Source organism: Toxotes jaculatrix, chromosome 14 (assembly GCF_017976425.1).
Source record: "Toxotes jaculatrix isolate fToxJac2 chromosome 14, fToxJac2.pri, whole genome shotgun sequence".
NCBI lineage: Eukaryota > Metazoa > Chordata > Actinopteri > Toxotidae > Toxotes > Toxotes jaculatrix.
In genome coordinates, this window is record NC_054407.1 from 15,900,005 (window position 1) to 15,927,632 (window position 27,628).

General features: G+C 42.9%; 1 protein-coding gene across 1 annotated transcript in view; it reads right to left on the bottom strand.

Annotated features, from left to right (window-relative positions):
* Nucleotides 1–863: 863 nt before the first annotated feature.
* Nucleotides 864–27,628, bottom strand: part of LOC121193662 (voltage-dependent R-type calcium channel subunit alpha-1E-like) — a 41,559-nt gene continuing 14,794 nt past the window's right edge. Inside the window, exons 4-47 of the mRNA XM_041056077.1 lie at nucleotides 27,472–27,575; nucleotides 26,995–27,153; nucleotides 25,602–25,792; nucleotides 25,409–25,512; nucleotides 25,205–25,320; nucleotides 23,904–23,957; nucleotides 21,338–21,418; nucleotides 21,003–21,212; nucleotides 20,747–20,859; nucleotides 20,492–20,604; nucleotides 20,254–20,385; nucleotides 19,878–19,947; nucleotides 19,317–19,434; nucleotides 19,016–19,083; nucleotides 18,409–18,476; nucleotides 15,376–16,146; nucleotides 14,481–14,746; nucleotides 14,095–14,224; nucleotides 13,843–13,972; nucleotides 12,219–12,278; nucleotides 11,958–12,064; nucleotides 11,378–11,389; nucleotides 10,526–10,622; nucleotides 10,254–10,414; nucleotides 9,857–9,994; nucleotides 9,507–9,708; nucleotides 9,237–9,401; nucleotides 8,183–8,293; nucleotides 7,997–8,077; nucleotides 7,605–7,724; nucleotides 7,437–7,502; nucleotides 7,102–7,193; nucleotides 6,794–6,968; nucleotides 6,576–6,703; nucleotides 6,103–6,199; nucleotides 5,456–5,561; nucleotides 5,126–5,233; nucleotides 4,940–5,040; nucleotides 4,299–4,405; nucleotides 4,105–4,204; nucleotides 2,468–2,572; nucleotides 1,905–2,040; nucleotides 1,586–1,749; nucleotides 864–1,391 (exon numbers count right to left, since the gene is read on the bottom strand). Of these exons, the coding sequence (XP_040912011.1) occupies nucleotides 864–1,391; nucleotides 1,586–1,749; nucleotides 1,905–2,040; nucleotides 2,468–2,572; nucleotides 4,105–4,204; nucleotides 4,299–4,405; nucleotides 4,940–5,040; nucleotides 5,126–5,233; nucleotides 5,456–5,561; nucleotides 6,103–6,199; nucleotides 6,576–6,703; nucleotides 6,794–6,968; nucleotides 7,102–7,193; nucleotides 7,437–7,502; nucleotides 7,605–7,724; nucleotides 7,997–8,077; nucleotides 8,183–8,293; nucleotides 9,237–9,401; nucleotides 9,507–9,708; nucleotides 9,857–9,994; nucleotides 10,254–10,414; nucleotides 10,526–10,622; nucleotides 11,378–11,389; nucleotides 11,958–12,064; nucleotides 12,219–12,278; nucleotides 13,843–13,972; nucleotides 14,095–14,224; nucleotides 14,481–14,746; nucleotides 15,376–16,146; nucleotides 18,409–18,476; nucleotides 19,016–19,083; nucleotides 19,317–19,434; nucleotides 19,878–19,947; nucleotides 20,254–20,385; nucleotides 20,492–20,604; nucleotides 20,747–20,859; nucleotides 21,003–21,212; nucleotides 21,338–21,418; nucleotides 23,904–23,957; nucleotides 25,205–25,320; nucleotides 25,409–25,512; nucleotides 25,602–25,792; nucleotides 26,995–27,153; nucleotides 27,472–27,575 (6,265 nt within the window). The remainder of the gene's footprint in view (nucleotides 1,392–1,585; nucleotides 1,750–1,904; nucleotides 2,041–2,467; nucleotides 2,573–4,104; nucleotides 4,205–4,298; nucleotides 4,406–4,939; nucleotides 5,041–5,125; nucleotides 5,234–5,455; nucleotides 5,562–6,102; nucleotides 6,200–6,575; nucleotides 6,704–6,793; nucleotides 6,969–7,101; nucleotides 7,194–7,436; nucleotides 7,503–7,604; nucleotides 7,725–7,996; nucleotides 8,078–8,182; nucleotides 8,294–9,236; nucleotides 9,402–9,506; nucleotides 9,709–9,856; nucleotides 9,995–10,253; nucleotides 10,415–10,525; nucleotides 10,623–11,377; nucleotides 11,390–11,957; nucleotides 12,065–12,218; nucleotides 12,279–13,842; nucleotides 13,973–14,094; nucleotides 14,225–14,480; nucleotides 14,747–15,375; nucleotides 16,147–18,408; nucleotides 18,477–19,015; nucleotides 19,084–19,316; nucleotides 19,435–19,877; nucleotides 19,948–20,253; nucleotides 20,386–20,491; nucleotides 20,605–20,746; nucleotides 20,860–21,002; nucleotides 21,213–21,337; nucleotides 21,419–23,903; nucleotides 23,958–25,204; nucleotides 25,321–25,408; nucleotides 25,513–25,601; nucleotides 25,793–26,994; nucleotides 27,154–27,471; nucleotides 27,576–27,628) is intronic.

A 27,628-nucleotide genomic window follows, 5' to 3' on the forward strand; every position in this document is an offset into this window, starting at 1 on the left:
ACACATCCAACAAGGAATGCTCTTTATTTAGAAGGTGAAGACCGGTAAAAATAAAAGAAACAGTTTTGAAGAATAATTAAATTTTAAAGGTTTGAGGTTTGGTGGAGGCATGATTTAACAACAACATAGGGTGAAATAACAAATAAGCATCTTTTCTATGTTATTCTATAACTGTATTCATATCTCACAACTTATCATGTTCATTACCAAAAGGAAAAAATGATGGGGAAAATCAGGCAGTTTTTCCCCTGCACATTCATTCATACTGTAAAAAAATCCAGCATTATTGAGGGTTACTTATTAGTATCCGCATTGTCTGGTAAAGTTTCAGATCGCCTCTTCGTGATGGCTTGCTTGATATTGATCTGGTCTAATAAATGGCAATGGTGTGATGATCACAATGTATTTACAAAACAATTCATTTATAAGAAAATGTAGTTACATATTCACACACCCCACAGATAAGTACTGTTTAGAGAAACACTGAATCATTTAGAAACCTCTTCAGAAATGAAAATATCTTATATTGACACGTGACATAATTTGATCCATTCATTTCATGTATTTTCTGCATCCCAGGACTATTTGAGATGTATTATTACTCTCTATCATCAAGTACAAGTCAGGAAATAGACCTTATTTATTGTCAGTGTTCTGTGTGAATTGGCAACTACAGTTTCAGGAAGTATTGTTCTTCGTCGTTTTGGGTTCACATTTTACCAAACATCCAGAGGGCTCATGGCCTCAAAGCATTGATGCAAAAAGAGTCACATTGACCTTCACTCTGTACACTGTTGTACAGCGTCCTCCTCTAACTCCTCTCTGGGACTCCCCCCTCCTCTTTCATGCTGTGCCTCCTGTCCCTAGCACCTGTCATCCTCCTCTGTGTCGCTGAGAGGATCACAGCCTGCGACTGAGGTCGTCTGCGCCAGACGCTTCCGAAAGTGTCCGTTGGGGACCTGCCAGCCAGTCCGCAAGCGCGGGCGGGCCGAGCTGATGGTGTTTGAGCGTCCCAGGCTGCAGGCCACAGCCGCCTCGAAGGTCAACGTCTCCATGGGACCGGAGGGATCTGGGCTGTGGTCGTCCTCTTGTGAGGCCAGGAACGGCTCGGAAGGGTAGCGTCGAGGTGGGGACGGGTGTCGGCCGGCCTCGGCCCGCCTCTCTCCTGAGACCCCCTCTTGGGTCTCCCAGGTGGGTTTGCCCCGCCTCATGGTCTCTGGGCTGCCCTGTTCATCCTCATCGTCCTCACCAACGGAGGCTTGTGTGCGACACACCAGTGGGGAGTAGGAGATGTGAGGGCGAGAGCGGGTTGGGGTTTGCGACAATGGTCTTCGGCCACTGGGGGTGCTGGACTCAGAGGTGGAGGGCACTGGACTGTCTGAGCTGTTGCCCTAAAGACAAGAATAAAGAACAAGAGGAGCTCAGATCACACTATGTCCCCGCTATGACCTCAATGTCAAAAGAACAGAAGAACACGTATGCTCACAGTACTACTCTGCCATTTGTAAGCACATTTATCAGAACAGGTGTATCAAAATCTAGTTAGATGAAATCAGATAAGTGGACAGAGTTTTTCCTGACCTACCTGTTTATCCTGTGGGTGTGCTCTCTCTACGCTGGAGGATCGTGAGGGCTGCAGGCTTCTCTCCTCTGAGTTACAACGAGATGTGTCTGGAGAGAGGAGGTGACAACGCTCCTTAGACCGGCCACGCTCCCTATCGCCCTGCTGCCAGTGTTCAGATCGAGAAACTAACAGACAGACATTCAGAAAAGGAGACAAAACAAAATTAACGAATAAAAGAAGAAGTGATAGTGACGAGTTTCTCTGTAAAACTAGATCAGTGGTGGGGTATGAACAGCGTGACTCAGGGTTAAACTACTAAACCACAGATGAGGAGACCAACCAGCTGCCTTGTAGCTTTTGTGACGAGGTCGATACACTCGCTCAGGACTCTTCTCCTCCTGCCAAAGACCGTTCGCTCGCTGATCCCCAACAGTGGACGCGGAGCGCTTCATGGAGCCACTTGCAACCTCCGTCTGCTGGCATGTGAAAACATACACAAACAAACATGCAAGCACAGGGTACGTACACAAAAAAAATATTATACATACTCTAATTACATTAAGATGATTTAATTCAAAAATAAGTGGACCAGCACAGAGTATGTTTAGCAATTCTTTAACATGCTTTATTCAGTACATTTTAGTCTTTCCTTTATTCTGGAGATGAAAGAGAACTGAGGTAAGAAGGCGATTCCGCATTCAAGGATCACACCCCGCTCTAACAGTTCACTGAGCCTTGATCAGACTCCCAGAGTAGCAAAAGACAAACCAAAAACTCTACTGATTTAAACTTCTCAGCATCTCGTGCACGTAAGGAACAAGGCACTTTGGCATTTGGAGCCCATGCAGCCACTGAAGTCCTCGAGATCCAGCCCAGAGGCCGTGTCGTGGAAGATGTGTGTACCTGCGACTCTACAGCCAGACGGGGCATGGAAGAGGCCCGCACACACAGGCCCCTCCCTAGTGGAAGCTCCAGTGGGGCTTCAATCCCCCTACTGCACTCGCCCACCTAGGTGAGTACAGAAACAAGAGAGGAGGGCAAGGAGAGACAGAGCACCAATCAGGCTCGTCCCCGCCAGGACTGCCTCTATACACGGAGGTCCAGTTCAGGTGAGAGGAGGGCAGACAAGCCATTTCATCACTGAGGATCATCTATCATAGCCATCACCATCCAATCACCGCCATCCAATCACCGCCATCCAATCCAATCAGAAGCTGCCAATCCAATCAGAAGCCATTCCAGCCAAAAACGGGCAGATCAACAACTAGCAACAGGAAAACTGACTTCAACGAAGAAGAGAAAGAGAGTGAGGTTTTTTAAGAGGAGGAAAGAGTCGAGAAGAAGAGCGAGAATAGACAATAAACAAAACAGTTTAACAGGAAAAGATGGGATCCATATTTCAGCTTGGAAGTACATGTAGTCATGCATGTTCAGGTCTTAAGAGCTACACAAACAGAGCCAGACAACATCTGTCCAGGGGGCCGAACACATTCCTCTGCACACTAATATGCAGGTATTTCGGAATAACTTAGTATTCATTCTTCTAGCAGGCAATGTGGACCAGTAAAACCAGACAGTATATACACAGCAAAACATCAACATCTAACAATCTGCCTCTGCTATTCCGACCTCCACGGGACTAAAACATAACCAAAGACAGGAACACAGAGAGTCAGCGATGCCGTGCTCTGCAAGGCACTGAGAGAAAAGGAAACAAGTTCATACCGTTTTTTATACGGTTAAATGCTTAAATAAATGTTGTGCTTTGTAAATTTTCTGCGTGAAAATCTGTGATTTAAGTCAGTGGCTCCCAACCTGGGAACCACTAAATATGACACAAAATATTTTTTGCTTTTTTTTTTTTTTTAGACTGCACTTTTTTATGTCTAAAAATTTGAATTAATAAAAAAAAAAAGGCAAGTGATTTAACTGATCTCAGCCATGGATGGATTACTAAATGGCCCAGCTGTGCACGAGCCCCAGGCCAGAGGCTCTGTTTGAAATTACTGTTATCATTTCTTGTTGGAAACTCACTGAGCTCATTTAAAAGTAAAAATGTCCTGATCAAATCTCAGGCTTTCTTTGATGTGGTATTTTGTATAAATACTTCAGCACTCTACACAAATTATACACATCTCTGCAGAGGAGTGTCAGTGTGGATCTGCTGTCGCAGGAAGGTTTGGACAGGAGAATGACAACCTCTGATCATCTGCAGCAAAATGCTAAAGTTCAGGTGCAGCATTTGAACCAGTGGCAGCACTTAGAGGTTCCGGTTCACCCTTTCAGTCTGGACATCTGGATCTTGTCCTTTTGTAGAAAAGGACAGGAGAGGGGGTTGGGGGGTGCCTTTACATGTCTGTGCCCAGCGGCTCATAGTCTCATAACCCATCCACGGTCACAGCCTCTACGCAAAGGCAACTTGTGAGCAAGTACACAATGCTTTGTTTTAAAGGGCTCTAAATCAAAAAGGTTGGGAACCACTGCTCTAAGACGCGGTTGTGGTATAAATGCTGTATGCTCACGTTGGCTCTCTTTCTTACCAGATTCTGCTGCTGACTTGCATCAGTGTCAGAGCTCATGGGCTGCAAGAACAGTTCCTGGGGCGAAATCGGGCTCAAAGCCACGAAGCCTCCTCTGGTCCTGCATCAGGACAGAGAAAAACAGTCAGCAAACACAAACAGAAACGCAAACACATATTTTAAATACACAGTTGTGAACATATTTGCAGACTCACAGGGCTGAACCGGCGCTGTGAGCCATCATTGGCAGTGGCTGGGTGTTGGACAGAATGTCCTCTGGGAGGGTAGAGGCATCCAGGCGCTTGAACATCAAGTTACTCTTCTGAAATGAGACACAAAACATGCAACAGATCAAACACAAGTCAGAGGATTTCACTCCCATTTCATTTTCACACTACTCAGGCCACATTTAGGAAGTTGAAAGGTGGAAGAAATACAAATATCTGCTAGAACTGGATGAGGTACTCTACACCCCAAAGACAAAGCTTTACATGAAACACAATTAAGTAACTTCTAGACATTTCCATTCCTCTCTGTTCTGTACACACAGTTCTGTGTGGTAACATACTAAAGAAAACCTAAGAAGGATTTTGATTCCTGTTTTTCTCTATACTTTTTTTTTTTTTTTTTCCATACAGTTTTTTGTTTTATGTGTTTATACATTTCCATATAATTGATCAGCTTCTGCCTTAAATGCATGTCACAGTATTGCAGAAGGAAATTACAATGGATTCAATGGAAGATTAATGAAACTGAGCTGTGAGATTTTCTAAAAATAGATAGCATTTGTGTATATTTTTTTTTTTAAAAATACACTGCAACTGTAGAACAGGGTGAAGAATTTCAAAGAGCTGACCTGAGCTTCTAGTTGTTGCCTGAGCTTCTTGGCTTTGTTCTGTTTGAAGTAGTCCATTATCATCATCGAAGCGTAGATCTTCCCCACTGTCATGTCCGTATCTGTGAAGGCAGGCACACTACATTAACTGTTACTGCGTGTCTCTCCGCATTACACTGAGTATTTCCTCCATAGTTAGAGCCAGACCTTTGTTGATAGGTACCAGTAGGTCCAAGGTCTTCTGGGGCAGATAAGGCCAAATGATACTGATCTCTTTCTGCAGTTCAGTATCCAGAGCGACACGGTCCTCGCCACCTGAGACGAACATTCAGAGTCAGACACTTTGGCAAATAGAATATGATATATTGAAAAAGCTGAAATGATTAGTCAGCCGATCAAAATTTAGTGGACTTGTGGTCAGACAAAAGATTCAATTTAAAGATGTCACATTGGGCTTCAGGATAAACAATCATGAAATCAATCAATTAAAATAACACTGAAGGCCAAATTCCATCCTTGCTTGTCAGTGACCCTGACCTCGAGCTATTTTGATTTCCAGAGCTGTGCGGATGAGCGACATCAGAGTGGAGGTGAAGTGGACGGTCATGTCCTCGTCCACAGGCATGTTCATCAACACCAACCTCTGACAGAGACCAAGGATGGAGAGAAGAAGACAGAAGGAGATTCATTCATTCATTATTTAGTCATTTAATCACTTCAGTCTACCAGCTGAAGTGAGAGACCGAATTCCAACACAAGACTCCACACAAAATATATGATACAGTATATAATGGAGGAGAAAACTCCTTATATCCAATTATTTGTTCTTTTTATTTTCTAAAATTTAATAATAGCTGATCGACATGTTAAATTTGACTCACTGGCACAGTGAAGTACACATCTAATTTAATGCCGTACGTGCAGACTGAGTTTTAAAATATTCCTTATGTGATCATCATCAGCTGATCTTAAAGCAAACAACTTCTGTAAATCTTTAAACTTTAGACAAAGTTTTAAATTCACCTGTATCCTTCAGTTTTATTGCCCTCGATTTGATAAAGAGTCTGTTGGTATGCTATCTTGAATACATGTACCTTGAATACATACATATTCATAATTTGTATTCCTCTGTCCTGTTGTGTACAGTATAGAGTATAATGGAGCCCCTTCTGTGTTTTCAGTACCTTGTAAGCGATCTTAGCAGGACATTTTTTGCCCAGGCCCAGGGGTGGCGACATGTGTGTTAACATCTCGTACATGGCCGTGTAGTGGATACGACCGCTTCAGAAGAAAACAGAAGCATAAGGTGGAGACGTTATTGAAAGGTCTGAAACTTATATGTAATACATATCAAGACAAACAGCTAGTTCCTATTTACAGTCTTTTCCTTCTTGTTTGACATTTGGAACGTGGTGTTCAAATATTTATCCACATACTGTTTTTTATTTTATTCCAAAAACAGTTAACTTCTGCACAGTAAAGTTTAGATACTCCTTTAGACCTGATAGAAACCAAATTGAGCTGAGCATGTCTGCTCACTGCACTGAAACTTTAAGGTATTTAACATCTCACACCCTTTGGCTGCCCTCTGCTGGATAAGATAGAACATGAATGTTGATGAGGAAAAAACTGAACATGTAAAAAGGTAATTTCTCACCATGCCAGACGATCATACTCCCCCCAGATGCGGACGAACTCGTCCAGGTGATGGGGACCGAGGATTGAAGAGTCTCGTGTCAGGTACTCAAAGTTATCCATAATGACTGCCACAAACAGATTTAGCATCTAAAGAGAAACATCAAAACAAGATTAGAGGAGGAAACCAGCAGAAAGAGGTTTTGCAGGAATATTACTGTTTTTTGTTTGAGCCCTGACCAGGAACGAGCTGAAGAAGATGAACGAGACGAAGTAGCAGTAAGCAAAGTCAGTGCCGCAGCCTCCCTCGTGGTCTGGAGACATGGTGAAGGGGGCGATGGAGGGGTCTGGTTCACACTCCTGACCCGCAAGACAGGAGAGCATGATCTCCTGCCAGGACTCGCCTGTCGCGCTCCTGGTGGTTTAAACAAAAATTGAGTTAACATCAAGTTAAGATCAACATTGCAAAAAAAGAGTAATAATTTAAATCGAACTGAATGTTTACTTAAATTTTCATCAGGCTGTGAACATATTTCTGATAAGCCCACCTGAACAGAAGCATCAGGGCGCTGAAGAACGTCTTAAAATTGTTGTGCTGATTGATGTGACTCTCATCATTCAGCTTGATGTTTCCAAACACCTGCAGAAAACAGGTCACTTCAGATGACTTCAGTTAATAAATAAATAAATAAATAAATAATACTGCTTATTACTAATTCCAGTCACTTATTCCAGTCTTATACAGAAGCCCTGTACATAAATTAATAATAAATAATGTTAAATTAATAGCTATTATCAGGCAGACTTTAACTGAGAGCCTTGGCAGTCTGTTATGTTATTTGTGATATTATGGGGTTTGATGTCATTATAAGTGAAGGGATACCTGCATTCCAATTATGGCATATATGAAGAAAAGCATAGCAATGAGAAGACAGACATAAGGAAGAGCCTGTGGCAGAGGAGACAGCAGAGACTGGTGGTTAGAAACTGTCATCAAGGCAAGAATTTAAATTTGATATATTGCCTGAAAAATGATTATAATATGTCCGACCTTAAATGATTGTACGAAGGTCCACAGCAGAATACGGATGGTGTAACCCTGTCTGAGCAGCTTGATCAGCCTGGCTGTTCGGAAAAGCTTCAGGAAACTCATGTTGATGGTGTTGACCGACTGGGACAGATGCACAAATGGTTGGAGAGAGAGTGATGCAAAAGAGAAAGGGAGAGAGAGAGAGAGTGTCAGACAGAAGCTTGAGACAGGATATAAAACACAGATGGCAAAATTCATCACAACATGACTTAAGTTGTGTCTGGAGGCAGGGATCGTAACACTCGAGGAAACTTGGAAAGAAAGAATGCTGCATTTAAAGCGGGCTTTTTTTTTTTTTTTTTTTTAAGGGTCACAACGTTGTGAAAATGAACGGTGTCTTGGCAGTGTCTTACCTGTAAATCCACAATTATCTCAGTGATGCTGCCAAGAACAGTGATGAAATCAAAAATATTCCAAGTATCTCGAAAGTAATTCTGCGGGAAAAAACATTTTTTTCATGATTTGAATAAGCGTAGACAAATTCCATAGTAGTTAATCCAGATGTGATCTAAATTGCTCCTCTTTAGTTGATTACTCACCACAAAACCAAATGCCATGATCTTGAGTATACACTCCATAGAGAAGAGGACAGTGAAAGCTGTGTTCAGGTGTTTCAGGACTGTGTCGTACGCTGTTGGAGCCGAGTGGTACTGAAGGGAAAAACATTAAGACGATTGAACTTTAATCACTAAATAAATAACATCACTACTGCTGATCAACTGAATGTGACAGTTATATTGAGCTTGACAGGATAGCTGCCACCACACCCACTGTTAAAGACAATCACCTGGGCTTTACATTGTTTTTAGCCCACCAACGGTTCAATAGATTTTAAAAATTATTATCTACAAAGCCATTAGTTTCAGTTAATTTCATTTTGACATGAAGATTTTAGATACTTAAAACTTGCTTGAGACCAGTAATCCATCACAGTGAACTTGTCATTGCCTTTATGTATATTTTTGTGAAAGCTCAATTATTGTCCTGTGGCACAGCAAAATTGAGCAGAAACTCCTCTGAAAAAAAAAAAAAAAAGAAAAAGTTGTTTGAAGATCCACAGATTTGTGAGGAAAAGCTTTGTCTTTGCTGTCATGTCTGGTGTCAATCAAACCTTGAGGACAAACTATAAATAAACATGAGCGCTATGAAAAGAATTGTGTGCATTTTGTTGGTCCTTTCATTGAAAAGTTTTGTCTTTGGCATTCGTGTCTCAAGGCTCATGTGGTGGTTTCTTTAAAAACACAAAGAAAACCGAACTTTCTTAGTTGAAGAAGTTGAAGTTCTTAAAGAAATAAAGGCAATTTATTAGAACTTTAGTTTTATTTTTGTAGCTTTGCCTTTAGCGAGTAAAGGAAAGAAGTCTGATGCTGAAGACACAATGTTTATTTTAGATAGCATTAACAGATGTTAAGGCTAAGGTTGTTGCCTAGCGATAGCAAAAACTTGCACATAGCCTCTTAAAGTCACTGAAAGTTCATTTTCATTGTCGACTGCAATTCATCAGTTTTAGTGCTATAAAATTCAAACATGTTAAACACAAGGTCTGACAGTTCCTCTACTGTAAAATGGAATATGCTTTACAGAGTTCTTTACCTTCATCATGAGGACCACAGTGTTGAGGGCGATCATGACCAGCACCGTGTACTCAAAAGAGGGCGATGCCACAAAGTGCCACAGTCTGTACTGGAAGGTTTGCCTGTTCTGAGGCATGTAGCGGGTCATCGGCTTGGCGCTGATGGCAAAGTCGATGCAAGCCCTCTGATGGAGAGAAATGTGACAAAACAGACACACAGAGCTGCAGATGATGCTCAAACCTTACATAAATTCGTGTGAACGTATCTGTGTGTGTTTGTGTGTCCGCACCTCGTTCTTCTCCAGACTGCACTCCTGAATCATCTTGTCACCCTGCTCCTGGAAGGTGATGATGATCAGAGCCACAAAGATGTTGACGAAGAAGAACGGGAAGACCACGAAGTAAACCACATAGAAAACTGACATCTCCATTCGATTCCCCCGACTTGGCCCCATGTTCTCCTCTGTTACATCAGTCGAGTGCTGCAGGACCCTAGCAGTAAAAACGACACTTAAAACCCCTCTTTGGTGGAAAACTGGGTCCTCCCAGTGGTCTCTTTATGGCCTTAACAATGCCTGTAAGTAACCAAAAGCAATTTTGGTCTATGAATTAGTGTATATTCTCTTGAAAGTACACTTACTGAGGCCATCCTTCTCCAGTTGAGACGGTGAAAAGTGTGAGAAGGGCCCAGCAGACGTTGTCGTAGTGAAACTCGTGTCTCTTCCACTCTCTCCTCTTCACCTCCTTCTTGTCTCTGCTGTAGTCAATGTAGTAGCCTCTGTGGGGAACAGAGCAGCCCGAAGGTGATTGGTTCACTTCACTCACTGATTACACCAGCAGTTTTAACAAAGAGGAATATATTAGATATTGTAAGAATAAACATTACCCTTTGTTCATACTGTTGACTAGTTGGAGTCTTTCTACTGTAAGCTATTTATGTCAGGGCATGTTTAAAAATTGTCCATAGCTCTGTCTTGTTTGAAGCTTAAATGCCATTAATGTTATAGTTATTTTGTAGTTCAGATTTATACACTTACTGGCACTCCTTCTCTGTATTCATGGAGCTGTCAGTGCAATAGAAGAACTTCCCCTTAAAGAGCTGCACCGCAATGACAGCAAAGATGAACATGAAGAGCTGGTACACAATGAGGATGTTGAAGACGTTCTTCAGAGATGTGACCACACAGTCAAAAACAGCCTGTAGAGGAGAAACACAAGAAGCACAGCGAGGCAAATAGAAGCTGTCAGAGATCTGATAAATGACACCAAAATGCCGGAGAGTGTTTGCACCGGGGACTTTATGTCATACCTTGAGTTTAGGAAGTCTCTTGATAGTTTTAAGAGGCCGCAGAACTCTCAAAACTCTGAGAGACTTTATTGTCTTGATGTCTCGGCCTTTGTTGTTCCTGTTAACATGGAAATACAGGACTTAGGAACAAAGCTGTACACTTCAACTGATGCACAAGGACACGTAGCATAGACACGTTAAAAAAAAAAAACAAAACAAAAAAAAAAACAGTAAAAGCATATCCACACAAGTGCATATAAAAAAAAACACAATGAAACGCAGAACTTCACCTTGAGTGTGTTTGTACAGAGCCCCGCAGGTGTCATGGGTAAAATATTTGAAAATTTTTGTAATTTGACTTAATTACTTGTGCACACAAAATTTTTATACATGGCTTTGCAGACCTTGCATTAATAGGTATGTCCTTGAACAATGAAATTGTGCCTTAACATTCCCTCAAATTAGGCTAACAGTGTTATTTTAGGTTAGCAGTTGAGTTTTAGTGTAGAGCTGCCCTCAAAAAACTGAATATTTCTATCAAGGTCATTGCAGTAAATTATATTATTCATCGTATTTGTCCTTGTCTTGCTATTAAACTGAAGCGTGAACTGAGATGTGGCTTTTTTCTGTTAATTACAGAGCAAAAATGAATAATTTGAGGGTACAAACCATTCATTAGAAGGTGGAAAAGACCGTCTAGTGTCAAAGATTTTATCCCTGCCACCTGTCAGACTCTGCAGTTTGGTGAGATTTAGAAAACACAAAAACAAATAAAAAAAAAACATTAAATAAAAAGAAAAGGAAAATAAGAAACGTGAAAATAAAAGAAATACATGGGAAGCGTATGTGAGAAGTTTACATTGAAATTTTTACCCCATCACATTCCTGGTAGCCCCAACAGTGACACAATCCACAGGAACAACAGAGAAAAAAATTGAGGCATAAAGAGAGATACACCGTGAGCACAGCTCAGAGGATCACAGCTATATTCACAACAGAGAAATTAACATACAGTACAGTCCTCTACAGTACAACAAAGGGCACAAAAGGTTTGGTTAGTTATCTGTAACACTGACGCTCAGAAAGACAACAGAAAAAACAAAATACTGTAGAGGCTTTTAACATCAGTCATGACGCACTCCACCCATGTGTCAACCCCCAAATTACAAGGAAATCCATCTTTTCCTCGTTTCTGCACCATGGTGCCAGTTCAGTCTGAGTTACACACTGCACTGAACCATGCATGCCACCATGTTTGCAGTTTTTGAGCTGCCCCCCTTTGTCAATGAGGCAGACTGCATTCTTTTTTTTTTTTCTTTTTTTTTTTTTTTTGAAGCTGCAAAAAGTGTCTTTGAGGAAAGGTTGTTTATAACAATACTGTATGCTCAGAAAATGATTTGCTGCAGTGAGTCAGTCATTAGTCATCGACAGGCGGCACTATATAGTGACTCACGTTAGAGCAAAGGCAATCAGAGCTCCCACCACCACGATGAAGTCCAGGATGTTCCACATGTCTCGGAAATAAGAGCCGTCGTGCAGAATGAGACCCTGGTCTATCATCTGGAGGACAAACACACACCCACACAGATACGTAAAGTGAACACGTTACATACACACAGGGACCAAAACCTTATGACTAAATCTAAAGTTGAATTTCTCTGAAAGTGTGATAGGTGTTTTTAAAGTGGAGAAAAGATGTGTTTCAGTTACCTACCTTTATGATCATTTCAAAGGTGAACACTCCAGTGAAGACATAATCAAAATAACGGAGGACCTGCATATTTAACAAACAGAAAAATACAAATTTAAAAAAGGTATTAGGTAACAGACTTTTCTTATAGTGCACACTCTTATTGCGCATCATCTCGTACACATACTCACATCCATACTACATACTAATTCCATACCATATGTACCGCATAGGAATACTCATAGTATACAGTTTTAGTAGTTAGTATGTAGTATGGATATGGGACACGCTGGTAGTGGTACAGCTCCAAAGGAGAACATAAAACAGCACAAACATCTTGGTCCTATCGAGTCAGAGTCAATCAACTTGTCACCATCCAGTTGGCATACTTCTCACTGCCTCTAAAAAAACCTTTATAGGATGAATCGGTGTGTTTATAAGCAATGTCAAAGCATAGCTATAGGTAACCATCATTACTGGACTGAATAGATTATAGAACTATGCAAAGATGCTGCAGGAAATGATTTAACTCTGGGTTCCATGAATCATTCAGTGCTCACAAATATGTGGTGCTGTTAAGAGTCCTGCATGCCTAAAAATACCTTAAAGGGGCACTCCAGAGATTTAGTACTACACTTCTGTTAAGTGACAGGACTGACAAGAGGGAGGGAGGGAGGGAGGGAGGGAGAGAGAGAGAGAGAGAGAGAGAGAGGGAGAGGGAGAGGGAGAGGGAGAGGGAGAGGGAGAGGGAGAGAGAGAGGGAGAGAGAGAGGGAGAGAGAGAGGGAGAGAGAGAGGGAGAGAGAGAGAGAGAGAGAGAGAGAGAGAGAGAGAGAGAGAGAGAAGCAGTCGAAAGAATGGGAAATAAATAATGTAACTTTTTAAATCTCTCACTCGTATTAGAGAAAAATACAGCGTACATTTTACTAGTGTGTGCTTATTTGGAAACTCTTGACACTTTCCATGATACTGAGTTGTGAAAAACAAACTGCACAGCTATTTCCCTGTCAAAACTGCTGATTCTCACCTTGTCTATGCGTGAAACCAAATGTGTCACGGCACATTGTTATTGACACAGTGTTATATCAACTTTAGATCAGACCTGAAGTGGTATTTTACAATGAGTAAATTTTGGTATGTTCTCAGTCATTTTTTCAGTCTGACTGAAATATTCAACCACTTGATTAGCAGCTCTGATGGAGTATACTGTAGGCAGATAAATAAATCAGTTGACTTTTCAGACATTCACTGCATTCTTAAGGTGTCACTATGCCTCAGAGGGTGGTTGAGCAGTACCTGAAACACCCCTCCTTTCACACCTTTCCATAATCAAAACAGGAGAAGAGGGGGATGTAGAAATTAGCCCAAAAGTGTGCACTGATAATTGTTACCCCCACATCAATTATCCCATCAATAATCACAATGTCCCTGACGGACCAAGCGGTATAGAAAGTGGATGGATTATCACAATGTGTCTCAGGTTTGAGAGCAGTAGCTAAGTTGTTTTGAGCTTCCGCTGGCCTTCAGTCTATCAAGTCTTCTTCAACAGCTTAACTCAACTACAATGTACTGCAGGATCTTTTTGTATCTGGTAAAGTTTTTTTTGTAAACATGGCATCAAACACTTGAGAGATGCATTCGGATCTCACCTTGTTTCTGTCTGAGCTGGTGCACACAGGGTCCTCAGCAGCCAGTGCAATGCTGCTCGCCACAATCACAAGGAGGATGGTCATTTCGAAATAGCGTAGCGTGACCACGTAGTGGCAGATCCTTCTGATACTGTGGATCAGAGCAGGGGGAGGATATTCATTTTTGTTTGATGAATGAGCACTAGGAAGTAGCACTAAAGACAGCAAAAAGCACTGCATTTTGTTTTATAATCAGTGACTTTCGTGGCTTACGGGTTGGAGGCCTTGAAGATGAACATGCTGTCTGGAGCCACAGGTTTGGGAGGAATCGGAGGTTCCTCCTCTTCCGTCTCCTCGTCTCTCTCTTTATCGCTTTGGTACGCCTCCAGCTCTTTACTGTTCACTACAACCCAGACAGGGGTGCAAAAGGACAGAAAAAAATCTCCTTTAGCTGTACCTGGACAGCTATGACAGAAAATAATGTGAGTCACCAGTGCAATGGATTCATCAAAAAAAAAAAAAAAAGACAAGTACAAGTGTGGCATTTAGATGTCAGAAACACCTACACACAGTGATACAGAGCGATACTGACACTAAATCCCACTTTATGATGCACAGCAAAGGAGTGTGACTGCAGTGGGAAGTGATCACAGCGCTACCTGTCATGGGTGTGAGCTCCAGCAGCGGTTGTGCAGACATTTCGATGGCCACGCTTCCCTCCAGGTTAGACTTGTCACGTTTGAGGGAGACGGGGCAGTTCTCGGACTCGATGGCGCTCACAGTGTATTCTGTGGCCTCTAAGGCAGGCTCCACTGGGATGTTTTGGCACAGGGGCTCGTACTGGTCGGTGTGCTGACCTGCACCCTGCTCTGACCAAGGGCAGTCGAGCAGCTGCTCACACGGAGGAGGGTCAGGAACAGCAGCTCTGAATTGAGAAAGAAAATAGCACTGAATTTTAATAATTGGAACACATCATACATGTTTTTTTGTTGTTGCATAATTATCTGATAAAATTACATTTGATCTGAATTGTCACTTATTGGCATTTACCCATGGGAGAGGATGCTATCTTTAGCCACACCAGTGCCATGGCTCTACAGATGGCAATGTCAGTCAATCGCACACTCACATCCATACTGATATTTCTTAACAAGTATTGGATGAATTACCATCAAAGGCATTCATATCACTCAGAAAATGAATTGTAATAAAACCGGTGAATGGCTGCTGTTTTTTAGTGCCATCATGAGATCAAAATTTCCATATGTACTTTGGTCTGCCTTTAAACCTACCTTTACAAAGTTTATAGACAGTTTCATATAATTCAGATAAATTACTGTTGCAACACTCTCTATTGCAGACATATTAGGAAGGAATCTTTTCACAGCCAGTTTGGAGAGAACATGTGAGTAATGTTTAGAGATAGAAAAAAAATGTGAACCATTCCTTTTAGCAAAAATAGAGAGAGACTCCAAGGTGCAAATGTCTTGCTGAGGGAAAAAATATATATAATATATTTCAGTGCCTTTTCACATATAAATACATGAACCTTACCTTCGACAGTCTTCTCCGACTTCTGCATATGGATTGACAATGCAGGTTCCACAATCATCTTTGACTGACCCTCCTTCCGCCTCTGCCTTCTCTCTCTCCTCTCTTTCGTCCTTCTCTTCGTTCTCATCCAGTATCTTCCTCTCCTGGCTGAGAGCTCGTCTCACTTGAGGCACCTCATGTGGCGACTGTGTACAGTCCAGACTCTTGGCTTCAGTGCGAGCTTCGCGGTGCCGGTGGCGTCTGTGCCGGGCCCCTTCGTCCGGCCCCTGACTGGGCCTGAACTTGCGGGCCATCCTGTGCCTGCCCCCACCTGTAGTCCGGTGGTTAGCGCCTCCTGTTTTCTCCTCACTCAGGTTTACCAGAGGCTCAGCCACCGGAGGCTCAGGGATGGGGATGGAGATGGACATCGGGGGCTCAGGGAGGGGCATCCCGACAGACATGGGAGACTCAGGCAGGTGAGCAGGACTGGCCTCCGGGGAAAGGGTGGAAACGTGGTGGGGGATAGTGGGAGTTTCAATGGTGTCCTCTGTAGGGCTGCCAAACAGCTCCTCTCTGCTCGCCATCTGCCGACGTTTGCGTAGCTGGTTGGCTCTCTGCTCCCACACTGACATATTAACCTTTCTCCTCCTCTCGCGCCGGTTGGCGAAGGCGTTGGAGCCATTGAGAGGCTGCTCGTCTGGGGCCCCTGTCACACCCTCGGGCTCCTCTGGGAAGGTTGGGCGACCTCGGTGGATCGCCCGTTTCCTGTATAGGTAGGGTCTTCTTCTCCCACTAAGGAGCATAATATACTTCATATCACTATGAAGCTACGACAGGCCCACGGTTAAGGAATTGACAAGAAACATTAAGACAAGTGTTCATTTAGCATACCAGTTATATCAAAGAATATACAGACAAAAAACAAAAGCTGCAAGAAAAGGCCAGACCTTTTCTGTGAATTTATAATGTTACTTGATTAGTAACACAAAAGATTTCCCATGGAAAAACAAGCAAAATACTTCAAGCTGAAAAGTACAAATACATCCAAAAACTCAAAAAATTAAAATACCCGAGAAGTGAGGACAGATAAAAAGGAAAAGAGAAAAACAACACCCACAAGAACTAAAAAAGGGAAGGTGCAGGATTAAAGTAGAAAAACTGTGTAATATCTAGAAAATAATCTGAATAATTGAGTAGGAGAACTGAAGAGAGAAATTCTGTGTGACAGGGATGCATACAATTATACTTACTGGTATTCAGATTCTTTTGTTGTCCATGTAATCAATGAGTGATTATTTGAAAACAAGACATTAGTGTTTTACAACATACACAGAACATTTGTTGTGACACAGAGCAAAATATATAGAGAGGAAGCAGGTTTAAAGGGGTCTGAGATCAGTGCTTTATGTTGCTAAATGTGGAAATGTGCAATTTTATGGCTGTTACATTAAATGTTTCTTATTAATTGTTATGCAGTGTCATTGAACACAACATTTTGGTCAGTGCCACATAACAGGCATAAAACAAAACGACATGATGGGACCAGCAAAACACTGTAATGCACATTAAAATCAGCATCTTGATAGCTTCAACACATACAAGACTAACATTCAAATATGTAACAGACAAATGATACATTCAGTGTCACAGCTAGTAGAGAGTGAAGTGTCTACGCAGTTACCTGTTTTACCTACTTTACTCTAAATAGAGCCTATGAGATTTTAGAGGGTTTGAAGGACCCAATCATGTACACATCACTGGTAAGCAAATCACAGGTTTTGGTTTGACTTCCCATCTGCAGGCAGCTCTGGATCTCTTAAAATACACCATGAACATCAACTTGCAGAGACTAAAAGCAACTTCAAAAGATAATTCATCACAGCCATCTTTCTTTTGGCAATGTTATTATCACTTGGTATTGCAGAAGGGAGCAGGAACTGCCAGCCAATTTGTTGTTGGTTTGTTCAGGTGTTTTGGAGGAACCTCAAACATCAAGACCAATGTGATAAATTACAACCAAGTTTCAAGTGTCTCATACAAATAAAGGGCTACCTGGAGAACAGGAACAACACATTCACTGGTCTGTAAGAATGTCATATTTCTGGAAAATAATTGCTAGCAAAGTAAATCCTCTCAGCTTGTAATTAATGGTGTAAAACATGCAGAAATAAATAAATGAGTACATTCCTTGGGCAGGCCAGGTCAGTGACTCTGGGTCAGCAGTACCCCCCCCCACCACAGCAGCTCCACTGTCACAGTGATGATCCTAATCAGACGAGTCATACTAAGTAGGAAAGCTTGACCAAAATCTGACACACTCCAAAGTGTGCCTCCTCCCAGCAGAGTGACACACTGAGACTCCCCACTGATCCCGACAGCCTCTGAAAAATGTCTCCTGCCCTCCCATTCCCGACTTAGTGGATCATCGGACCTGTGGGAAGGCCACCAGGTCACTGAGAGGAGCAGGAAATTCATTTACAAAAGAGGCTAGTCATAACCAATCACAGGCCTAGACAGTTACAGGAGACATCTCAGTAAAGCTGTTGAAGCTGTCTGTAAGGGGTCATGCTTTTTAGTCAAGCACACACGCACATTCATTATTGTGTCACTGATGCCTTTCACATGCCTTTCTTTCTTTTCTGCATTCACCATGCAGCTGAAGGAACTGGGGGAACACACTGTTTAAAACATTTGCCTGTTACACTAACAGCTCATCCTCAGAGAGTCCACAATCATTTGATTTTACTGACTAAGCTCTATTGATTTCACAGAGCATCTTCTCTCCAACAACAGAAGTAGCACAATGATCAAACTCAAGACCGCCACCAGTTTTCCCACAGCATCCATATCTTAAGTAAGTCTCAGTTTGATGTTTACACTGCATACATCTGCTGCAAAAAAAAGGGAATCACGACAAACTTTCAGTCCAATTCAAATTTTCTGATCTGAGACACAGTCCCACATCTGAACACTAAGATTTACTTAAGGGCTGTGAACACTTTGGGTATCTCATCTTAAAATGGTGATTTTGTAAATGGTTTATCAGTAACTTACTCAGAGATCAAGCCATCCCTGCCCCTGGCATATCTCTGGTTGAAGAACTCTTCTTCCTCTTCTTCATCCTGAGAAAGACAAAAAAAAGGGGCTTTATCAGTAAGAAGGGGCCAGTGAGAGATTCTGTCAAGTTGTACTATGGGATGTGGAGGATCCGGGACTTTTGGCTGCATGACTCTGCTTCAGTTTTGACTGTTCTTTTATTAATGTTTCCCATGAACCCCACAACTTTACAGAAGTGTAATACCAAATAACTGGAGTAATGTTTTTTTAAAGAATACTACAAGGTACCCTGCTGCGTTTTCATTTGTACTATGGAGCAATGTTGTTACGAGTGGGTCCCTGTTCTGTTTATATCATGCACAGGTGTGTGTGTGCAGGTGACGCGGCACATACTCCTGTCAGTGTTCACATTCACAGGACAGGAAGCCAGCAAATGCGCCGGCAAAGGCAGGGAATGAGAAGACTGATATCTACTGTAATAAACATGGATGTGATCGATGCATGTTGAAAAATAAGACATTTTTAAATGTAAATTGCAAAATTAATTCAAGAATGAATTCACTGGTAAACTACCAAATAAAAGATAATAAAAGTCAATGCAAACCTTTGTCAGTTCCTGTGCATTTGCCAAATTATCCACAGCGATGGCCAAGAAGACATTCAGCAGTGTGTCTGTCATGAAGGCAGTTAAGAACACACACACATACCAAACTATGGGAACGTATCCGGATTTGACTCCTCTATCCCTCACTTGATATGCATATTAACATACAGTATTAACATACAGTATTAACATACAGTATTAACATACAGTACAGATATACTGATTAAGTGGAAGAGTACAGGTGTAGACACTAAAGTATATCAGAGCTGTCTGACCACCACTGAGGACTCAGCAAGGATACAGTTTCCAAATAGCGTGAGCACAATGAAGTAGATCGATGACCACATGCCATACTGCACACCTCCCTGTGAGCGAATCCCATTGTACATTACCTCGTTCCAGTCCTCACCAGTCAGAATCTGTAGGCAAATTAACAGAGTTTGAGTCTGTGTATAGCATAAATGTTGTGTTTAGCATAAATAATCACAATGCTCGTATTAGATTCAAGAGAACACTGGCCTGAAAATAAAACCAAACAGGACACATACCCGCTGTCTACAAACCAGTTAAAGCTCTGGTATTACAAGTGGCTGCAGGATAAGTAATTACTATGTGTGCTGATCAAAACAATCTCTCACAGTGAGCTTGGTTTTGTAGCAGATCTGATGTGGATTCGTTCACGTTTCACTTGTCTGATATTCATGTGCGCATATGTGTGCATGGATGTGTGGGTTGATAGCGGAGGCAGGGGGTGGAGAGCGAGTGAGCAGAGTTGTTTAATCTGCGCCTGGGGTGAGAAATATCCCAGGGTGCAATGTGTCATGGAGAGCAGGCAGAATGAGGGGATCTGTGGGAGCCAAACCTGAAACACTGTCATGATGGCAGCTGGAAACGTGTCAAAGTTGGTGGGAGTGTAATCTTCAAAGATGAACCTTGAGGGAAGGCAGATAGAAAGCAGGGTCAGATATGACCAAGGAAGAATTGGAGGAGGAAGGAGAGGAGGAGGAGGATGCAGAGCTATTTTCATCCGGACATGTCATTTCCTCTCCGTCTTATCAAAGAAGCCATTGAAGAAACTGCTGCTCAGTTTGCAGGGTGTAGATACCATCTCTAAACCATGGCACGATCAGATATGTAGGTTAAAATATAGTTTGTAAATAAGTTGCACAAATAAAGAACATAAGAGATTTCTAATGACTGAGAAGCGAGGATTTTGACAACCTGAGGGCTTTAATTACCTTCCTCCGAAAAGCTGCATCCCCAGCAGAGCAAACACCACAATGAAGAGGAAGAGAAGAAACAGCAGGCTGATGATGGACTTCATGGAGCTCATGAGGGACACAACCAGGTTCCTGAGAGAGGCCCAGTACCTTGCAGAAAAAAATCACACAGGTTTTTTTGTGTCTTTTTCACCAGAGACATGTAAAAATATACACAAAAATATACTACAACCCAGGCCGAGGTGTCACCACTTACTTGGTGATCTTAAAAATTCTCAGAAGTCTCAGCGCCCTCAGTACGCTGATCCCAAATGACATACCAGGCCTGAAGAAGCCCCAGACCACCTCAAAGATGCTGCCAACAATGACCTACAAAACATGTCAGATATATACAACAAAAAAATCATTTCCAGTAAGCTCCACCTGATATGAATTACTTTGAGTCTTCGTTTTTTTTGTTTTTTTTTTTTTGGTGTAACATGGAGTAGTAATAATAGAAAAAGAACCTCACCCCACAGTCGAAGCAGTTGAAAGACGAATGGAAATAGAGCCGGAAACCCAGACCATACATTTTCAAAAACATTTCAGCCAAAAACAGCCCCAGGAAAACAAACTCTGCATAGTCTGGAGATGACACAGCAAAAAAAAAAAAAAAAGAAAAAAAAAAGCATTTAAGTCAAAGGAGATGTACCAAAAAACACATTTATCAGACATAACCTGAATTATTTTTAGTAGTAAACCAAAGAAAGAAAAAAAGTGAAACCCACAGAGGAAGATGGTCAGCCAGTCGGGCTGGTTGTGGTGGACGATGGCCACACAGATGGTGTTCAGAGCCACCAGACTGAGAACCATCAAGTAGAAAGTGTCCGTCTTCACCATGCGGCGGATGGAGATGCGTAACATGCGCTCTTTACGTCGCAGGTAGGCAGCGGGGCCACGACGGCCACTGCGGAAATTCATCCTCGATCGCGACATGCCTGTAAAGAAGAAGAAGCAGCAGGAGTCTGTAAAGACGCTAAAGTGCTCAGAGACAGGCGAAGAAGTAAAGACAGGAAGAAGTCTCCAGTGATTTACTTAACAGACTGAAATGTTATTCACTCACTGGCAGTAGACATGTCTGTGTACTTGTCGTCCCCTGGTGCTCCTCTCCGTGCACCGGTCTTCTTACTCGCTCTCTTTAGCACTAAAATGAATCAGCAAAAAAAAAAACTTAAGTTTAACAAAACTCTGCATTATTGATTTGTGATCAATCAGACAAGGAAACGAAAAGAAATTAATTGATATCTCCTGCTGACTTAGAAGACGTTAAAATGTCTCACTTACAGTTATTAGGCCAAGGTAAAACTAAGACCCCTTATTTAGTATTTATAAGTAGTACATAAACATTAACACAACATGATGATGATGCTATAACTCCTCCTGTGGGCAGCTAGAAGAGGAGGCTAAAGAGTTTATCTATAAACATGACAAACACTGTGTCCATCGCACAAGGGACTACAAGTCACTGCTACAACATATGAACCCAAAAAGAAAACATTGATCATAACATTACATACACATCTATTTAACTTTAGGTAAAAACAAATTGCGTGGTAATTTTCTGTGGTATAATCTCTAAAACTTTAGATAAATAGCTGTATTGGATACAGGTTGTCACGGCTAGGCCAAGGACTTGGACCCAAACGCACGACTCCACAGACGTGAACAAAAAAAAAAAAAAAAGGCACAAAAACAAAAAATACAAAATGCAAACAAATAAATACACAACCTGACTGGGAATACGATGACGAGACAAGAGCTAAGGGCAAGAGACAAGAGAAGCAACGAGACTTAGATACATTAGGCAATGGGCAACAGGTGAAACCAATTAGGGCGGGGCAGACAATCACAAAGGAGGGAAACGAGACAGACAGGAAGTAAAACAAGACAAGATACACAAGGGCAGTGATTTCAAAATAAAACAAACTATAAACTAAACGAGTTAAAAAGTCCACAAAAGAGTTCAGAACATTAAAGGATTCCCAAAAACAGCCCCCTCAGGAGCTAGTCATGACAGACGAGTTTCCACCAGGGATGAGGGAGCAGGTGTCGGCCGAACCGCCGACCGGAGTCGTTGAGCTGGCCTCTGCCGGACCGCCGACAGCAGACGTGGAGCAGGCTTCGGCCGGACCGCCGCCCGGAGTCGACGGGCCGGTGTCAGCTGGACTGCCAGCCGGAGTCGTGGAGCAGGCTTCGGCCGGACCGCCGCCCGGAGTCGAGGGGCCGGTGTCAGCTGGACTGCCAGCCGGAGTCGTGGAGAAGGACGGTCGGACCGCCAACTGGACACGTGGAGCGAAGTCGGCCGGGCCGCTGACAGCACCGTTGTCTGGAGGCTAGGAGCTGGTGTCAGCCGGACCGCCGGCAGGAGACTTGAAGCAGGTGTCAGCCGGACCGCCGGCAGGAGACGTGAAGCAGGTGTCAGCCGGACCGCCGGCAGGAGACGTGAAGCAGGTGTCAGCCGGACCGCCGGCAGGAGACGTGAAGCAGGTGTCAGCCGGACCGCCGGCAGGAGACGTGAAGCAGGTGTCAGCCGGACCGCCGGCAGGAGACTTGAAGCAGGTGTCAGCCGGACCGCCGGCAGGAGACGTGAAGCAGGTGTCAGCCGGACCGCCGGCTGGAGACGTGGGGCAAGAGTCGACCGGACCGCTGACGGGAGACTTGGCTGGGATCCCCGATGCAGGGACAGGGGAGACGGGCTGGAGGCTAGTAGGCCAGAGGCTAGCCGACTGGGAGGCTGGCTGGGAGTTTACATTACCCCCAAGGCACTTGACAAGTTCCTTTGCAAAACCCTGGGTATCGACCAGAGCTGGATCTGATAGGGACACCCCCATCGGTTCAGCTAGCTCTGAAAAACAACGCCACCAACCAGAGTTTTTCTAAAAAAAAAAAAACAGCTCTCGGAGCAATTTCCAGGCGAAATTCCTCGCCCAGTTGCTTGTGGGCGGCTGCTGGAACTCAGTATCCAGACGACGGGAGACATTCGAAAGCTCTCCACTCATCGCTTTCAAGTCTGCAAGGTCTTGGGACATGGAGCTTGAGCTTCAAGTCAGCCACAGAAATGGGGTTTGCTGGGTCCATTCTGGTCAGTTTGTTCTGTCACGGCTAGGGCAAGGACTTGGACCCAAATGCACGACCCCACAGACAGGGGGAAAAGGCACAAAAACAAAAAATACAAAATGCAAACGCAAAATCACTCTTAGCGAGGAGAAACACGGATCACTGAGCTAACAAGAAACAAAGTAACAAATAAATACACAACCTGACTGGGAATACGATGATGAGAGGCAAGAGACAAAACGTGTGGCAACGGCATAAGACAAGAACAAAGGGAAGCAACGAGACTTAGATACACTATGCAATGGGCAACAGGTGAAACCAATTAGGGCGGGGCAGACAATCACAAAGGCGGGAAACGAGACAAAGACAGGAAGTAGAACAAGACAAGATACACAAGGGCAGTGATTTCAAAATAAAACATGAACTATAAACAAAAACTAAACAAGAGTTCAAAAAGTCCACAAAAGAGTTCAGAACATAAAAGGATTCCCAAAAAAAGACCTCTTAGGAGCTAGTCATGACACAGGTGTCAGCTGTAGGTGTGATTACAGATCTAAAGTGTGTGAACTCACCATCTAACGGGGATCTCCCTGAATTTTTATTCTCCTCTGCAAGCATTACCTCCTCTGTAATGCAATAAAAACTGGAGGTTATACACAGACTCAAAGCACAATTTAAATCATCAGACATGGAAATATACATTTCAGGGTTGGATTATTTAGTGTGTCTGCAAACACTGACGGGAACAGAGGCCAAACTGATGTAAACGCGGCTTTGACAGGCCAGTATGACCTTCTTTAGAGAAAGAGCTCTTATTCTCTCTTACATTATCGCAATATCTCTTTCTCTCTCCGTTTTCTCTCTCTCCCTTCCCACACTCACCCACATTCCTGCACACATAAATATGCACAGCAGCTCTCTCGCACACACACACACACACACGTGCGTGCGCACACACATGCATGTAAACACACAGACGCACATAATATGCCCGTGTGCAGATATACATGCGCACAAATTTAAGTCAGTGAGTCAGTATCACCTTTTTCTCACCCTCTACTTGCGTGGGAGACAGCAATGTAGATTGCCATTACAGCACTGTGTGTGTGTGTGTGTGTGTGTGCAACTTTACTGAGCTACTCTACTGTAGGTCCAAAAACTCTGAAAGTGTCTGTAACAGAGCGAAAAAATATATTTATATATGTAGACTAAACCAGCTGGTAAATTATTATAGTTACAGATCATACAAAGCCTGTACATCTTGATTCTATCTCACCAAATAATAATTGAAATTTGTACTGAAATTAACAGAAGGGTTGGACTTTTTGACTAAAAAGACGGTTATTTGCTTTCTTGTTTTTTGAGGGTTAGATGAGAAAAAGCACTGGCAGCTGGTCAGCTTAGCTTAGCATAAAGACTGAAAACAGGGGGAAACGGCTCTGTCCAGAGTTCAAAAGTCCGTCTAATAGCACCTGTAAAGCTCACGGATTAACACGTTTAATACATACAAAAATGTAAAAACGAGGATTGGTATCAATCTTCTTATTTAACTCTTGGCCATTTATAAACAGGTTACCATCTTCCATGATGAGAACAGACAATACATGTGAATTAAAAACTGCATAACGTGGGAGTGACAGCACTTCTCATTAGGTGAATTTAGGGGCAGTTCAAGCGATTAGAGCAACTCTCCCATCATCAGAAGCTCACAGATTCACTCACTGTACTTCTAATCAAAATATCACTGAGCAAGACTAAATGCTGCCTGCTCACCCACTCACTGCATGCGTCTGTATACTGTAGCTGTATACCTCCACAAGCCTAAATAACAAGTGTGCGTCTACAGATGTAAAGTTATTCTGCTGCCCAGTACCTGCCCTGTCTATCCAGGCTCGGTAGCCGTTCAGTTCCCTTTCCACCTGCTGTTGGCGCCGCAGCTTCATGAAGGCCCTCCGGTTCTCCACCCTCTCCCTCTCCTTGGCGAATTCTCTAAAAACAGAGTCATAAAAACAGCTCTCATAATCCATAATACAGACAGAAACACCAGTATTATACACAGAGGAAGAGTCTCACTCACCCAGACAAGACTCCCAAAACCAGGTTCAGGACAAAGAACGAGCCAATGATGATGAGAGGAATGAAGTACATCCAGTTCCATGTGGGGCCCAAGGCATCGTTGGTCTGACATCCACAACATTCATTAATTCATAACAGCAATCAGTGGGATATTTTGTGTTTCACTTGATGACTGAATACTTGTGAATACTCACATTATAAAGAACGGCCGTCCATCCCTCCATGGTAATACACTGGAAGACGGTGAGCACAGCAAACAGGATGTTGTCGAACTGCGTGATGCCGTCATTGGGCCCGATCCAGGTGTCGTTGCAGTCATACTTCTCCGGACACTTCCTCACTCCGCACGCAAACGCCAACTCAGACGAGTCAACAGTCTCATTGTCTACGAACAAGAAGCACGTGGTAACTTTTACGGTCTTCTGTTGACAGATATACACTCACTGAGCCCTTTACTCCCTTTGCTTTGCCTCAATTCTGGTTTAAGTTTTATACACCATTGTCAGTTAAACTCGAGAGACTGTTGTGTGTGTGAAAATCCCAGGAGATCAGCAGTTTCAGAAATACTCAAACCAGCTCATCTGCCACCAACAGCCATGCCGCGATCAACAGTCACTGAGTTTGGATGAATTTTATGCACTGCACTGCTGCCACGTGATTGGCTGACCATTCATCAAATGCATGAATGAAACAGGTGTATAGGTTGGTGAGAGCATGTACTCAATGTCCACACAAACTGATTTATACATCAATCTGGGGAAGCAGGGCGCAGGTTCACCACCAGCCCCTGACTTTCCAGTGTACACTACAGATTAATTATATGCATTAAATACTATTTGACCACCATGATCCATGCACATAATCTACAAACGGTCATGATGCATGTGGTATACATTAACACCCCGGTCATGTCCTGTTTTCTCCAACCATCTGGTATCACCGTGCGAGTACCACCTCCACCCCCAAAACGCTGGAGTCTTAAAGTAACAGTTCACCATTTTGGTAGAAAAATTTTTATTAGATTTCTTGCGGAGAGTTAGATGAGAAGATTGATACCGCCCTCATGTCTGCTCGTTTAATACGAAGCTGGAGCCAGCAGCTCCGAAGCAGACACAGACTATTTTATGTTTTAAAATATGTCTGGAGTGGATCTTTAAACTTTGAATTTTGGAGGACCGATAGAGAGTTAAGGGATAGATGGAACTGTGCTTCAAGCCTAAAATCTTGTCAACTTATTCAGGTTTTATATCTCAACCCAATCCTTCAGTTGTGCGGGGGGATGACAGTAAATGCTATGGTGTGGCGTGTGATTACAGAGTAGCTGTTGACTAATTAAGCAGTAGCTAAATCAGCCGGCAACAACTCTAATAATAATACCTTTGAGCTCCCTGCTGCTATAATCTATGAAAGCCTCCGTTTCTCAAACAAAGATGTTCACACCCTCTGTTTGAGAACAATGCACAAACCACACATTCGGTATACCTGGCAAATCAGTCACGCTCAATCGTACATATTCCAAAAACAAAGCATGACAATATTCCTCTAAAGGCTTCACTACTGTGATGAAAGCAGGTGCGTGGATCATACCGAGGATGTCGACAGATGGCAGGCAGGTGTGGTGAAGCTTCCCGCTGTAGAACTCCAGACCGATGATGGCAAACATGAGGATGGCGAAGAACAACAAAAGTCCGATCTGAAGCAGAGGGATCATGGCCTTCATGATAGACTTCAAGACAATCTGCAGGCCTGGAAGTATTCACAAAGAGAGGGACATAACAGCAGGATAACATAAGAATAACACAGCAAACACCAATATAGTAGTTGATATATGGAGTCACTTGTGGCAGACATTGGCAGCTTCTGAATACTGCAAATATATCTGTGGGTTTAAAGGGGTTGTATGGGGGAAAAACAATATGAATGCTTAACTTGTCCATTTAAATTTCAAAGGGCCTAAAAATATGTGACACAAAAGAAGGTGCAGAGATGATCCTGATGGTTAACCGGTTATACCAGTTTGTGTGACCTTGATAGTGTGGTATTAGAGGTCAGTAACTGACTCACTGGGGATCCCGGAGACAAGTTTGAGAGGTCTCAGCACTCGTACAGCCCTCAGGGTTCGAAGGTCAACTGGGATGTTCATGTGGGCACCAGCAGTGGCCAAGATCCTGATGGACAACGCACACAAACACATATGTTACGCAGATAGCACACTGTTATC